Source organism: Mus pahari, chromosome 3, assembly GCF_900095145.1.
Source record: "Mus pahari chromosome 3, PAHARI_EIJ_v1.1, whole genome shotgun sequence".
Taxonomy (NCBI): domain Eukaryota; kingdom Metazoa; phylum Chordata; class Mammalia; order Rodentia; family Muridae; genus Mus; species Mus pahari.
In genome coordinates, this window is record NC_034592.1 from 111,306,949 (window position 1) to 111,319,821 (window position 12,873).

General features: G+C 49.4%; 1 protein-coding gene across 5 annotated transcripts in view; it reads left to right on the forward strand.

Annotated features, from left to right (window-relative positions):
• The first annotated feature begins 751 nt into the window (after positions 1-751).
• Bcl2l11 (BCL2 like 11) overlaps positions 752-12,873 on the forward strand; it is a 36,545-nt gene continuing 24,423 nt past the window's right edge. The window contains exons 1-4 of one of the 5 annotated variants that reach the window (XM_021193180.2): positions 752-975; positions 3,366-3,502; positions 3,671-3,760; positions 4,420-6,289. In XM_021193180.2, the coding sequence (XP_021048839.1) occupies positions 3,379-3,502; positions 3,671-3,760; positions 4,420-4,628 (423 nt within the window). In that variant the 5' untranslated portion in view covers positions 752-975; positions 3,366-3,378 and the 3' untranslated portion in view covers positions 4,629-6,289. Of the gene's footprint in view, positions 976-2,322; positions 2,555-3,365; positions 3,761-4,419; positions 6,290-12,873 lie in introns of those variants that run through there. The other 4 variants (XM_021193176.1, XM_029537041.1, XM_029537042.1 and 1 more) reach the window with 4 other exon arrangements.

A 12,873-nucleotide genomic window follows, 5' to 3' on the forward strand; every position in this document is an offset into this window, starting at 1 on the left:
CTTCCCTTGTCTCTCAACTGTCCTTCTCACCACCACCTCTGCCTCTTAAGTAACTGGGCACTAGGGAAACAAACATATAAAACACAACAACAACAACAACAACAACAACAGCAGCAGCATACACACACACACACACAAACACAACACCAAGGAGAGCCTAAAAGAGGACAGAAGGCAGAAGGCGGCGGCGATGAAGAGTCTCGCTTGAGGTGCAGACGAAGAGGGGTGAGCATCTGGCTGATCTGAGTCCCCCGGAGGTCAGGAATTCTAGGAAAGGACAAAGGTCAGTGCCCATCCTTGCACCAATCTAATCCTCATGGTTTGGGACTGAGAAGCTCTGCAAAGCAAGGGCGAAGGAGCGCCTTCTGAGGCTTCCCACTGGCGCCCGCGGCCGGGCTGGACACAGAGCAGTGTACGCTGAGCGCCCCCTAAGTTCCGCTCTGCGAGGTGGCGGCCACGGGCGGACGGGGAGGGGCGGGTACATTCTGAGTGGAGGATGGGCGTGCATGCAGCTGCCCGCAGGCCAAGACACTAGGGTAAACACGCCAGGGTGGGCGGCGCACGCAAACTGCAGGACAGCCGACGGGGCCACCCTCCCCACTACCTGTCGCAGCCTGCACGCGCCAGCGGCCTGGGGGCCGTGGGGGTGGGGCTTACCTTCCGGCTTTTCGCGGGGCGGATTAATGGGGCGGAGCCCGCTGTGATTGGGCGCGGGAGCCGGGGCTCTGCAACAGCAGAGTCTAAAGAGCAGGCTGCTTTCACTTCGCTCCCCGCAGGCACTGGGTCACCAGCTGGTTGGAGCTCTGCGGTCCTTGCTGTCGTCGCCGTCGCCGGATTCCTGCAGCCGCTCTGCGAGCTGTGTTCCACTTGGATTCACACCACCTCCGCTGCTCCCGCCGCCACCACCTCGGCGCCCTTTCCCTGGCCCTCGTCCACCCAATGTCTGACTCTGATTCTCGGACTGAGAAACGCAAGGTAAACACTCCGTGACTCCCGGGGCGCAGGCTGGGGATGGATAAAAGACAGGCGCCGCAGCTACCTCTGCGGCTTCATCTGCCTCTGCTGTCGCACGTGCGGGTGGAGGCGCTGGTTTGCCCCGCGTGGCGCGCGGCTGCAGGAGGCGAACGCTGGGAGTCGGGTCGAGGTCGCTGCGTGCCAAGGCACTTCTGGGGAAGGGTTGTGGGCACTGAAGCTGCGGGCACTTAGCCGAAGACTGGGTTGGGACGCAATGCTGCAGGAGGGGCCGCTGACGCATCTCTCGCGGACAGGGAGGGCGAGTGGTCTCGGCTTGGAGCCGAGGTCCCGCTTCTTGGTGCGGGTAGTGCGTCCAGCCGGGAAGCGTCGCCGCGACCCAGGCGGCCCGGGAGAAGTAGCCGCGCGGTAGCGGCGGGCGGGTAGACTTAACTCTTAGCTGGCGCGGGTTCATTGCGGAGGTTTGAGTATTAAAATCACAGGCGCCCAGACTTTGCTTGTACCCATTCAAGCCAGTTTGGCCATAGTGGCCAATTTCACCTTTCCGGATGTCCCTGGCGGCCCGGTTCTTTTTGCGAGCGTCCTGTGGATATTGAGGAACACCTTATCTACAGGAGACAAGAAACCCCGTAAACCCCCGGGACCACATAGGCTACGTGTATTCCAAGCCCCAGCCAGCCGACTATTCCTTCTAGCCCGATTGCCCCGGGACCCAGTCGCGTAGGCTGGCGGACCCCTGAACTCGCAAGCCTATTGCCCCCGGGTCAGGCACTGCTTGCGGAAGGCTAACTGAACAGTGAGGGCAGAGGTCTGGATGTGCATGCCTGAGACCCGAGATGGTCGTTCATATTTGGTTCGTGTCGGTAGTACTCGGTAGCACATGGGGGCACAGCAGGTGAAGTTGCTGAGAAGTTCTTCAGGGGACTGCGGAGGCATTAGGGCCTTTGCCCGGAGTATCTTGGAGTGCGATCGTGGCCCCGCGGATCTCCGAGGGGTGCGTGTCTCGCTTTGTCTCTAATGTCCTGCTGCCCTGGCGGCGGGAATTCCCGCAAAGCGCGCGCCGTCCGGGCCTGGCCCAGGGGTGGGGCGGGGCGCAAAGTGAAGCTGCCCGGCCCCCTAAGTTCCAGCCGGAGCTGCGGTGGCCCGCACAGCCCGAGCGGCGCTGGGCGGCGAGTTTGTCAACAATCGCCTTGCCTTCGGCTGCCTGACCCGTAGGCGCCGCCCCCGCCGCCTCTGCCCATTGGTTACGATAGGGAGCGACTGCGCGCGGGCCAATGGGGAGCACTGGCAGCCGGCGCCAGGGGCGCAGGGCTGGCGGTGCCCGCGCCGCAGCGGGAGCTGCGCGCGAGGGGCGGAGCGGGAGGAGGCGGAGGATGATCCCGGCGGCGGCCGGTGCAGCGCGGGCCAGAGGCGCGGCGCGCGAAACCTTGGGCTCCCCGGCGGAGCGTGGCGGAGGGCGGACGGGCAGGCGCGGGGCCCTGGAGCCCAGGACCCGGCTTTGTTTCCCTTGCCTCCTCGGTGGCGACGTGCAGGGATCGTTCGATCGGCGCAACTCGCCGCACTCGGAAGGGAAGGGGCGGACGTGAGTCTCGGCGTGGTGGCCCGGGGAGGGAAAGAGTCAGCCTTGCGCCGGGTATTGCCAAGAGCGCGCAGCTAGGTGTGGAACTTTCAAAGGGATGTCTTTTAAGGCCCCCATTTGGAAGTGTGCACATTCCAGCAAGGTTGCACCCGAGAGAAGTGGTTTTTAGTGTTTGGGGTGGCGCGCAGGGCAGGCAGCAGGAGGGACCTTGCGGCCGAGGGCGCTCGACCCGGGCGGAGCTGCGCTCAGAGTTACAAACTCTATTGTGACGCACTTACTACGACTGACGGCCGCTGCCAAACCTTCTCCAGACTTGCTGCCCTCAGCATTTTCGGCAAACAATGGGGCCGGAGCAGGGAAGGCGGCCAGCCGCCTGCAATCTCTGCATCTGCGCCCGCTCCTGTGCTTCAGCGCTGCATCTGAGCCCGGGAAATGAGAGCCCGCTGGGATTTTCAGACTTGATTCAAGTTTGTCCTGAAGGAAAAGCACGAAATATAGACGTCCCACGAGCTGCTTCTCCTAAAACTTCTGAACTTGTGTGTGCGTGAGTGCACCGACTGACTCCACAAGCTGTGGCGCTGATACTTTGTTTTGTTTGGTAGTCTGATTTAGTTCCACTCTGCGTCAAAATAAACACACCTTCATTATTTTGGGTGCCCTTTTGGTCTTACTTGGAAGATAGTCAGAAAAGTAAACAACATAACAAAGAATCTGAGGTTGACTCTAGAATTCTTAACGAGTGGATGAAATGGTTTTAAAACTTAATTTGCTGAAGATAATCGTTTTTGTTGACCCCCCTCCTGTTTCCTTGCAGAAAAAAAGACCAAATGGCCAAGCAACCTTCTGATGTAAGTTCTGAGTGTGACAGAGAAGGTGGACAATTGCAGCCTGCTGAGAGGCCTCCCCAGCTCAGGCCTGGGGCCCCTACCTCCCTACAGACAGAACCGCAAGGTAATCCCGACGGCGAAGGGGACCGCTGCCCCCACGGCAGCCCTCAGGGCCCGCTGGCCCCACCGGCCAGCCCTGGCCCTTTTGCTACCAGATCCCCACTTTTCATCTTTGTGAGAAGATCTTCTCTGCTGTCCCGGTCCTCCAGTGGGTATTTCTCTTTTGACACAGACAGGAGCCCGGCACCCATGAGTTGTGACAAGTCAACACAAACCCCAAGTCCTCCTTGCCAGGCCTTCAACCACTATCTCAGTGCAATGGGTAAGCCATAGCTGGGTAAGAGGCAGTTTGTGTGTGCTTGTTTGAATATCGGTTTCAAGGCTGTGGGGAGCATTTAAAGCCTCATAGAATCGGTCAAGTGATTCATTCTATATTTTGATGGAAACAAGATGTGTAGAGATTTCAACAAATTTTTTTTAACTTGTAAAGTTTGTGTCGTGAATTTATGGATGTACAAACATCAACTTACTGAGCTGCGAAGTTTGAATCTGTGGCCTTCTAGCCAAAGTTTATTGGTACAGTTGGTTTTAACCACTAAGCTTAGATGTTAATGTCATTGTGTTGGAAAGGAACACTCTCAGATTTATAAAATAGTTTAATAACCACCAGGCATGTAAAAGGAAGTGATGAACAACTTGGTCATTTCTGAAGACAGCCTCTGCAAAGATGAAGTGTATATCAGCAGAGCCAACATAGAACCCTGAAGATGAATTTATGCCCCAATTCTCCTTTAAGCTCATTTTTGCTTCAAGGGATTGAATTTAGTATGGATAGATGAGATTAGATTGTAGATTTTTATTTCAGGGGCTAAAGTCAGTTGTAGAATTTTCTAAAAACTATATTCTTAATTTTGAGATTTCATACATAAAATTTGCTCAGACTCATCCACTTCTCCAACTTCTCCCCTTAACGCCTCCCAGATCAGTTGGAGAATCTTAACCAAGTGGCAGAAAATATCCACGTGATGCCTGGTACAACTAACAAGGAAACAGCTGGTGGGGACAGTGGCATTTTGGAGAGTGTTTACCCCATCAGCATTAAAGTTGCCCCTGATTATGTCCAGCGGGACATGAGTTCTTGGAGTACAAGTGTTTCCATATCACATCATAACCAGGCAAGCAGATTTTGAAGTCAAATATCCCAATCTTTAAACGTTAACAACTACTTTAGATCCTATAGTCACTGTTAAAAGGCAGATTGAGATTTGACTCTTAAGACCTCTTAGCTTGTGCCTTGGGCTATGCACATTTCTGGTACACCCCTCAAGAAAGGATGGCTCTGCATGTTGCTTCTCCACCAAAAGAAAAGCCATTTATTTTGATCCTTATCATCCACAATCATGTTTGGTATGTGTCGGGCCAGTCAGACTTGTAGATGACATTAGGAACTTGACCATGGTGTCAAGAACATGTCCTATATGAACCACTCTGGGGACTGTTAAGCCCTCCTAACAGAAAGGAGCAGGAAGTCTTGTATCTACTACTACTTTAACTATTGCTTTTAGAAGTACTTCTGAACAGGCCCTTGCTACTGTTCTAGCGTGCAATACACCCAGTCTATGGGCATGTGCTGAGTTAACAAAGCTCCCTGGTATAAGTGCTTAAAAACCTGTGCATTTTAAGAACCCTCTGGAAGTTAGTAGAGTCTTAATACTTTGAGCTTAGGTAATGGTCTCTGCATGTGGAATAATCTGGGGAAATATTTTCTCCTTTCCTGTTAACTAGGAGTAGTGGATGAGTTAGAGCATTTTCTGATATGAAGATAGTCACAATTGTTTTGTTTGGGGTCCCATACTATTTAGGAAGCTAATTACAGTGTCATTCATCATAATTTGAGATGACTGATACAGAGCTTTAAAGATCACAGTCTAAATTCTTAGGCAGAGTTAATGGTCATAGCTGTGAAGTGTTAACTAGATTGCACTTCCAGTAGATTGGGATGATGCTAGCTTAATGCATGAGTTTAAACAAGTGACTGGGGTTTGTGTAAAGTTAATGCACCAAAGTAGGTTTTTACCAGTAAGTTCTTGAGAGATTTGTTTGGGGAGAGGGTGTATTGGGATGGGATGGGATGGGGCAGAAATTACTGACAGAATAAGAGGACTTAGCCAGATGTGAGGTTATTAAATTAGATACACTCCGAGTTTTTGTCCACCACTGCTGCTTTTGTGACCACCCTCACAATCTTACTTGTGCCTGTAGACTACTTAGGCTCAGCTAAAACGTGATCTCTTTATCTTTTGGACTTGTTTAATATTTTTTACTCAACCATTAAGATCTTCAATGCTGCTTTTGATAAGTTATTGCAAAATACATTTTTCACAAAGGAGCCTTTATGATTGGTATGAACCACTGGTCGCACAGAGGTCCAGCTTAGCCAAGGGCTCTTCTCCGCTGGCAACTTGAGAGGTAGGAGACAAAGTGTGCCTTAAAAGCCATGTCCCCCTCTCCACTGATGTGTTGAGATTGGACCTAAAGCTTTCCCCATTAGGCAACCTCTCCTACAGGGTAGAGCCCCAGGTCCTTGTATCTTTACTGTAGTGAAAAAGGAAGGGTCTCATTGGAGATACCTGGCAAGCAGATACCGTATTAGGGATACCGGCACAGTTTCCTCCTCATCCCACTGTTTTGAAAACATCTTACAAGAACATTTTGTTGACTGTTTGGAAGTCAGTATGTGAAACTCATTTACTCGGTATCAGCCTCCATATACTCTGGGAGGATTGACTTGCCAAGCCATTTCTTGGTGAACGGCTGATAATCTTAATAAAAAAGAACCTTTCCCACAGCCACCGACTGCCTTTTCTAGTGTGTTTATGCCACATATGTTTCTCGAACCGGTTGATCTTTGCACACACTCTCCATGTGAAGCATAGCCAGTGTGAACTTGGGAATGCAAAGCAGTTGAGTACTGATTGTCAGCAGGGCCTCTGGGGTGCTTGTGAGTGTCTTCAGCTTTGGACTGGCCTAGCAGAGTTCCATCAGCGTCCTATGCCATTGGCCTCTGCTTTGGAGCGAGAGCTTCCTGTGAAAGACGGGACATCTTGCAGATGCCATCGTGGCTAACACAAGACACCTGGATGCTGGAACCTGCGGAGCTCTGTCTGAGCCTGTCCATGGGGTTGTGTTTTGTTCTTACAGTGTTGGGAATGGAACTCAGATCCCACATAAAGCACATATCTATTCCCAGCATATCTGTGGTGACAGGGGAGGTGTGCCCCTATTATAGACAGACACAAGAACATGGATACATATTTACATGAGTAGGTGAAGTCATTTCTTGGGCCATCTCCATAGACCTTCAGGTCATCTGCACATAGTGGGCGGCTCATTTTTTTTTTTTTTTCTTGCCTTTTTTGCACTGACTAGAGCCTTGTGGTCTTGTTTGATAGAAGTGATAAAGGTCATCTGAAGGATTGTCAGTTCTCTGTCTAGAGAGTAAAATCATTAACTAGATTACTTATAGGTGTTTGGGGATACTTGTTTATTTATCTTGATTAATTTTTGCTTAGAATCTTTATTAAGTTTAGGAAATTTTAACCAAACCCCTAAGTTCCTGAGAATTTTCAGAGTTAGGCTTTAATGAAATGTTTGTACCATGATTCTGTTAGCCTGTTGGCATGGTGTGGTACAGTGTTCAAACATTGTTAAGTGCTCTTATATGCCTGAGATAAATTCTACTTGGGCAAAGCATCATTTGTGTACAATAATGGATTGAATATTTTATTATTTTTAAACCTTGAAAGGTGTTTGCTAGTGCTGTTTGCTTTCTATATCAAGGCCTGAATGAGTTGAGAAATATTCCCTCTCTTGTATATCCAGAAGGAACTATGAAGAAGCAGTCTTAAGTTTTAAGGTTTTTTGTTTTTTGGTTTTTTTTTTTTTTTTTTTTTTTTTTCTGAGACAAGGCCTCATGTAGCCCAGGGTAACTTTGAACTTACTGTGTAGCCAAAGGTGTGCTTGGTGCTTGATCTTCTGACCCTACTGCCTCCACCTCCCAGATGCTGAGATTACAGATGTGTGCCACTGTGCTTCTGCCAGAGACCTGACACTCAGCCCACAGTGTCTCTCGGTGACACGAGAGCACCCTTGGTCTCTCCGGTCGGTTTCTGTGTTCAGTCATCCTTTCCCTGAGCCCCTTGGTGAGAACAGACAGTTGCTGGTGAATTCTCTCCTTCTGCCTATTGGGGCTTCCCAGATAGAGGCTTCTGAGCAACCTGCCTGGGCTCTGGAGGTAGTGAGAAGATGAGGAAACTGCCCCAGTGTCTGCGGAGAACCCCGAAGCCCTCGCCTTTCCTCCTTTCCATTTTCCTGTGCTTTGCAGTGTTAGCTATGCTCTCTGATGTTCAAGGAGGAGGGCCTGGCAGTAGAGCTGCTCCTCCCTCGGGGAACAGGTCTCTCTGTATCTTTCACCTAAGTCTTGTTTGCCATTTGTGGGCTTTCTTACGCTGTTTAGATGTCGTGACAATTCCAGGCTGCCTGGCTCAATGGTGGCTCACAACTGAGAATCTTAAGATCAGGTAGATCTGGTGTCTGAAAAGCCACTTGTCCTAACAGCAACATCCCCAGGGTGTCATCCCTGGGGGAAAGGTTATGATGTCTCTTAAGGCACTTAGCACTCCCGGGGGACCCCATATTTTAATACTGATCATTTACTGGCTATGGAACATCAATTTAGACTAAGGTTAACTCTATTGGCTACAGAGCTCAGGATTTTAGAAATCACTTCTCTTGCTTGTGTTTTGCTATTGTCTGCATGGGATAACTTAAAAAGAGATTTAACAGCTGAGAGTGTTGGTGCACGCCTTTAATACCAGGAGGCAGAGGCAGGTGGATCTCTGATACAGAGGGAGTTCTTGGACAGCCAGGACTGTATACACAGAAATCCTATTTCAAAAAAAAGAAAAAAGAGATTAGAAATTTAGTTGCAATCCTCTTAACCACACTGCCTGTCACTCCTCTCACTTGCCCTGTGTGACTTAGTGGCATACTCTCAGGCTGTTCTCTGTTGTTTCCTGTAGGTGTGGATAACCCAGTCTAATTTCAAAATAGATAATGCTCCTTGGGGGCATTTATTTAAAAGAATCCCAAGTCTTAAAGTTGTGTGTGATTGGATTCTAAGATAGAAGAGATGCACTGGAGAAACATTGGTTTAAGTTTGTGTGCAGGTTGCTTGTGGCTTGTAGAGGCAGATTGCAGGGTATCTGTGTGCTTACAGCTGGTGCTGTGCACACACACACACACACACACACACACCCAGAGAGAGAGAGAGAGAGAGAGAGAGAGAGAGAGAGAGAGAGAGAGAGAAGAGAGAATAAGACAGCCTGGGAGACATGCCCTGACTTGTTCTTTTAAAAGATGACAGACTTGTTAATAGCAAGTTTGGTTCTAAAGTTCTTAGGACTAAAAGGAAGAAGAAACTGTGCTTAACTATAAGTAGTACAGATACAGATGTGTGACTTTTTACTACTGAAGGAAATAAATTTTTTTTAAAAATTGCCTGAACAAATATAATAGTGTCTACTGCACATCTGGCTCTGTAACCTTTGTTTCTGGCATTTGCAGCAGCCTGTCACTGGGTATGCATGTCTCCCTTGTGTGTTACACTGTTGCTGCTGGTGAAGCAACACCTCGCCCCAGCCTGTATTAGAGGTCTTCCAGGGACACTGTTCCCCCCCAGCCCCACATCGACTCCTTTGAGGGCTGCCTGTATGTGTAGACTGTCTGAATGGAACATCTCCAGCCCATGGAACGCTGTCAGCTGCCTGCCTTGGTCACCTCTCTCTGCAGCCTTGTAAAACCACTCAGAGCAAGTCTGGGCGGAATCTCCGACTGCTCCTCTGCTGACCCAAGGACCACGGTGCGACTGGGCAAGTCTATTTGAGCTCCAGTTTTCTCTTCCATCCAGCGAGGGCCTGCATTCTCTACATGCTGTGGGAGTTTAAGAATAACCCAGCAGACAGGAGTCACCTAGTAAGGAACTCAGCACTTCTGATTGCCTCCCACGAAGTGTCCAGGTGATCATGGGCATGTCTGATGTGCAGTGTTCTCTACTGACCAACATCTGTGGAAAAGACCAGCCCTTCCGGAACCCACTCACGGGGAACCGTGTGGTCGTGGGAATGTCACGGTGTGTAATTCAGAAGCCCTCGGGTTCCAGAGTAAACAAGCAAAAAGGGAAAATATTTTCTAGAAACTCGCTTGAATAGGGTGGGAAGGGAAGTGTGAACCTGCTGCAGGTCTGCTGACGGACCTGAACATCACCCCGAGGGGAACCTTGGCTTCTTCGGCAAATCTTTGGACCGTGGAGGGACATCTGGAAACCCTACCCACACAGGCTCTGCCTGCCTTGGGGCTGAGTCTAGGCCACCTGCTGGAGACGGACCATTTGTGGCAGAAATTTGACTAGAGTTCAGAAATGTGTATTTTGAAAAGAACGGTCTCAAGACAAGCAGAGGAGCACTCTCCCCTGCCAGTCAGTGTTCTGGAACAGCTTTTCAAAGCAAGGGGTGTGCTTTTGAATCACTGGAAGGCCCACTATCTGAACAGTCAAGACTTTAAAAACTGCCTCCCCCTGTACCTTGCAAGGTGATGAGCTATCCTTAGCTTCGCGTTGCTATAGAAAGTTTCAAGCCCTTCCGGACGAGGCTTTCCCGTGCTGGGCAAACCCAGGATTCATAGCATAAAACAGCATCTACTTAATGGCAAGCCGGACCTGGGTCTCTAAGAGGCCAGGCCTCTTTGGTCTCCAAGTGATACTTAGGCTAAGTCTTTAAGTCCCTGGTGTCTGTGGGAAGCCCTGACTTCACTTTGCTTTCTCTAACTCTGACTTTTGTCCAAACCAGAGCCCCTTGTTCGTTAGGAGAGCTGTGGCCTGTCCCCAGATTGATGTTGGTGATGAAGGGATTCGGGCTCCTCCTGTTGTTGCCCTGGCTCGTTGCCAATGGGACAAGAGAAGGCGGCACTGGTGACGCGGCTCCCCTTAGAACCCATGTCCTTCTGGCTCGTGTGTGTGTGTGTGTGTGTGTGTGTGTGTGTGTGTGTGTGTGTGTGTGTGATTGGGGCTCACAGTTGATGCCACAGCCAGGTAGAGGCACAGTTCCTGTGTGGGGGCATGAAGTGTCTGTTTTGTTTTCTGCCTTTCCTTAATGTAAAAGCTAGGGAGTGCGTTGTCTAATGACGAAACCTTGCCTTGCGGTCATTGGTGCTGCTGCCTGGCCTGTCTGCACAGTACAGTTTACTTGGCATGCTTGGGCTTAGCTCTGCATCTTTGGGAATGAAAGAGGGTTTGAAGCTGAAACTGAAAAATAATAAAAACCATTTCAGCTCAGGATGAGTGTACATGGTAAGTTGAAACAGGTTGAACACTTAACAGTTTTCAGCTGTCAGCCTGTCTTAGGTCCCCACCCCTCGTCTCTTAGAATAGATTATACTTTCAGGTATGGGGTGTAGTTTCCCATGCTTATTCTTAAAAGATCTAAATATAAGAAATTTAGGAATAAATGAGAAATTTGAGAGTTTTTAAAGATTTTTTTTTTTTTTTTTGTAATTTGTGTGTGTGTGCGTGAAGAGAGCATTGGATCCCCAGAAATGGCAGGTACAGACAGCTATGAGCTGCCTGATGGGGGTGCTGGGAACTCAACCTAGGCCCTCTGTAAATAAGAGCAGCAAGTGTTCTTGCTGACCTTGGGAATGCATGTACGTGACAGAATGCAGGCTATACAGGCCGTGTTAAATGTTACTTTTCTATAGCATAACTGTGCTAGAGAAAACGCAAGGGAGTTTCTTGGGGCTCAGTGGGATAACACTTGTCATCACGTCCAAGGCCCTGGATTTGATCCCCAGCCCCACAAATAGTGGGTTCGTTTCTTGTTGATTTCTTTTGGATCCTTGAGAAATTTCTTAGCACAAAATAGTGACGATGAGGTTAGGAGGAATATGATGTTAGGGTATATGAGAATACAAACCTTGGTTTCACTTAAACTAGTGTGTAGATTCTGAACCAGTCGAAGCAGCTCAGTGACTTAAAGGAAAAGATGGACTGTTCAGGAAGAGCCCGAGCTGTCCTGCATGATGTGCCCCGTGGCAGCCACCTCACACTTGCACCTCGGCTTTAGCTCTGTGGCTTCTCAGCTGAAAGTCTGGCCCAGACAATGCAAGCGCTAAGGGTTAGCTTTGTGTCCACGCGCTTCCCGTGCTGATCCTATAATGAAGTCTAGTGTTGGAAAGTTTTAGCCTGTGACCTCCCATGGAGTCTTGGTGCTTCCACTATGATAGTCCCATTATCATGAAAGGTAACTGGAGCTCTTACCTGTCTTAGGAGGGTGTGGAGGCCACTCTAGTGGTCGGAGCACAGGAGAGCAACTCTCCAGTGTCCCATTACACCGGGAATTTTTTTCAGAATGTCCTCGAGCTGTCTTGCTTGGGTCATGAGTCTTGTGCAACAGAGCTGCCAGCCGCTGTGTCTGCCCTGCCTTTGTGGGCGAGCGGAGAGGCATGTCAGGAGCTCACACAGATGAGTGGACTGTCACCATAAACTCACAGTGATGACAGCCGTTTTCCACGTCTTCCTGCACCTGCAGTCGCCGTAGCCAGTGTTTGTAATCAGAATGAACCTATTAATCGTGGTTATAAATTTCACTCTTAACTTTGATCTTTCTTTCAGTCTGGTGTTTTCCCGACTGAGAAGTCACCTGGATGAAGGCGGGGCTTGGAGCCCGGTTATGTTACATTTGTACACTTTGGACTGGTTCTCTGCAACCTTCCTCAGACTAGTGTCACGAAGTTGGCCCGTCAGGTCAGCGGGGAAGGAACTTGGCTCTCACCTCCTCTCTGACTAATTTTATACTCCCTCTGTCGCCACGTGAATTGGCAAGCTTTCTTTGACAGCAGCGTTTATTTAGTTCTTCCTATGTCGTCGTTGTTGTTTGTTGTTGTTGTTTGTTGGTATGGGACTGGCTGCCATTGGCCTGTGTTGTGTCTCTTCACAGAGAGGTGTCACCTTCAGCCTGGATGTGTCTACTATGCTTTGGGGGGGGGGGGTTGTCTTGGGAAGAGTCTCAAAGCCCAGCTGAGACAGACATTTAAACCATTAACTGTCCAAGCACAGTGATTGTCTTTGCAGTTATGCAAAGCAGCGTCTGGAATTAAGGTAGAAGGCTTATTCTTTTCCCACAAGATGGGCATAAAGGAAGCAGCTGCTGGTGTAAGTGGGAAGTTTTCCGTTGTCTCTGTCCTCACGGCGAGTTACCCGCGACGACCGTACATCTGTGTTGAATTACTGCTTCAGTTTGTATATGGCTATTATAAATGCTAAGTTTGTAACTAAGGCCTTCATTAGAAGGAAAAACAAAAAAAGAAAAAAAAAAAAAAAAA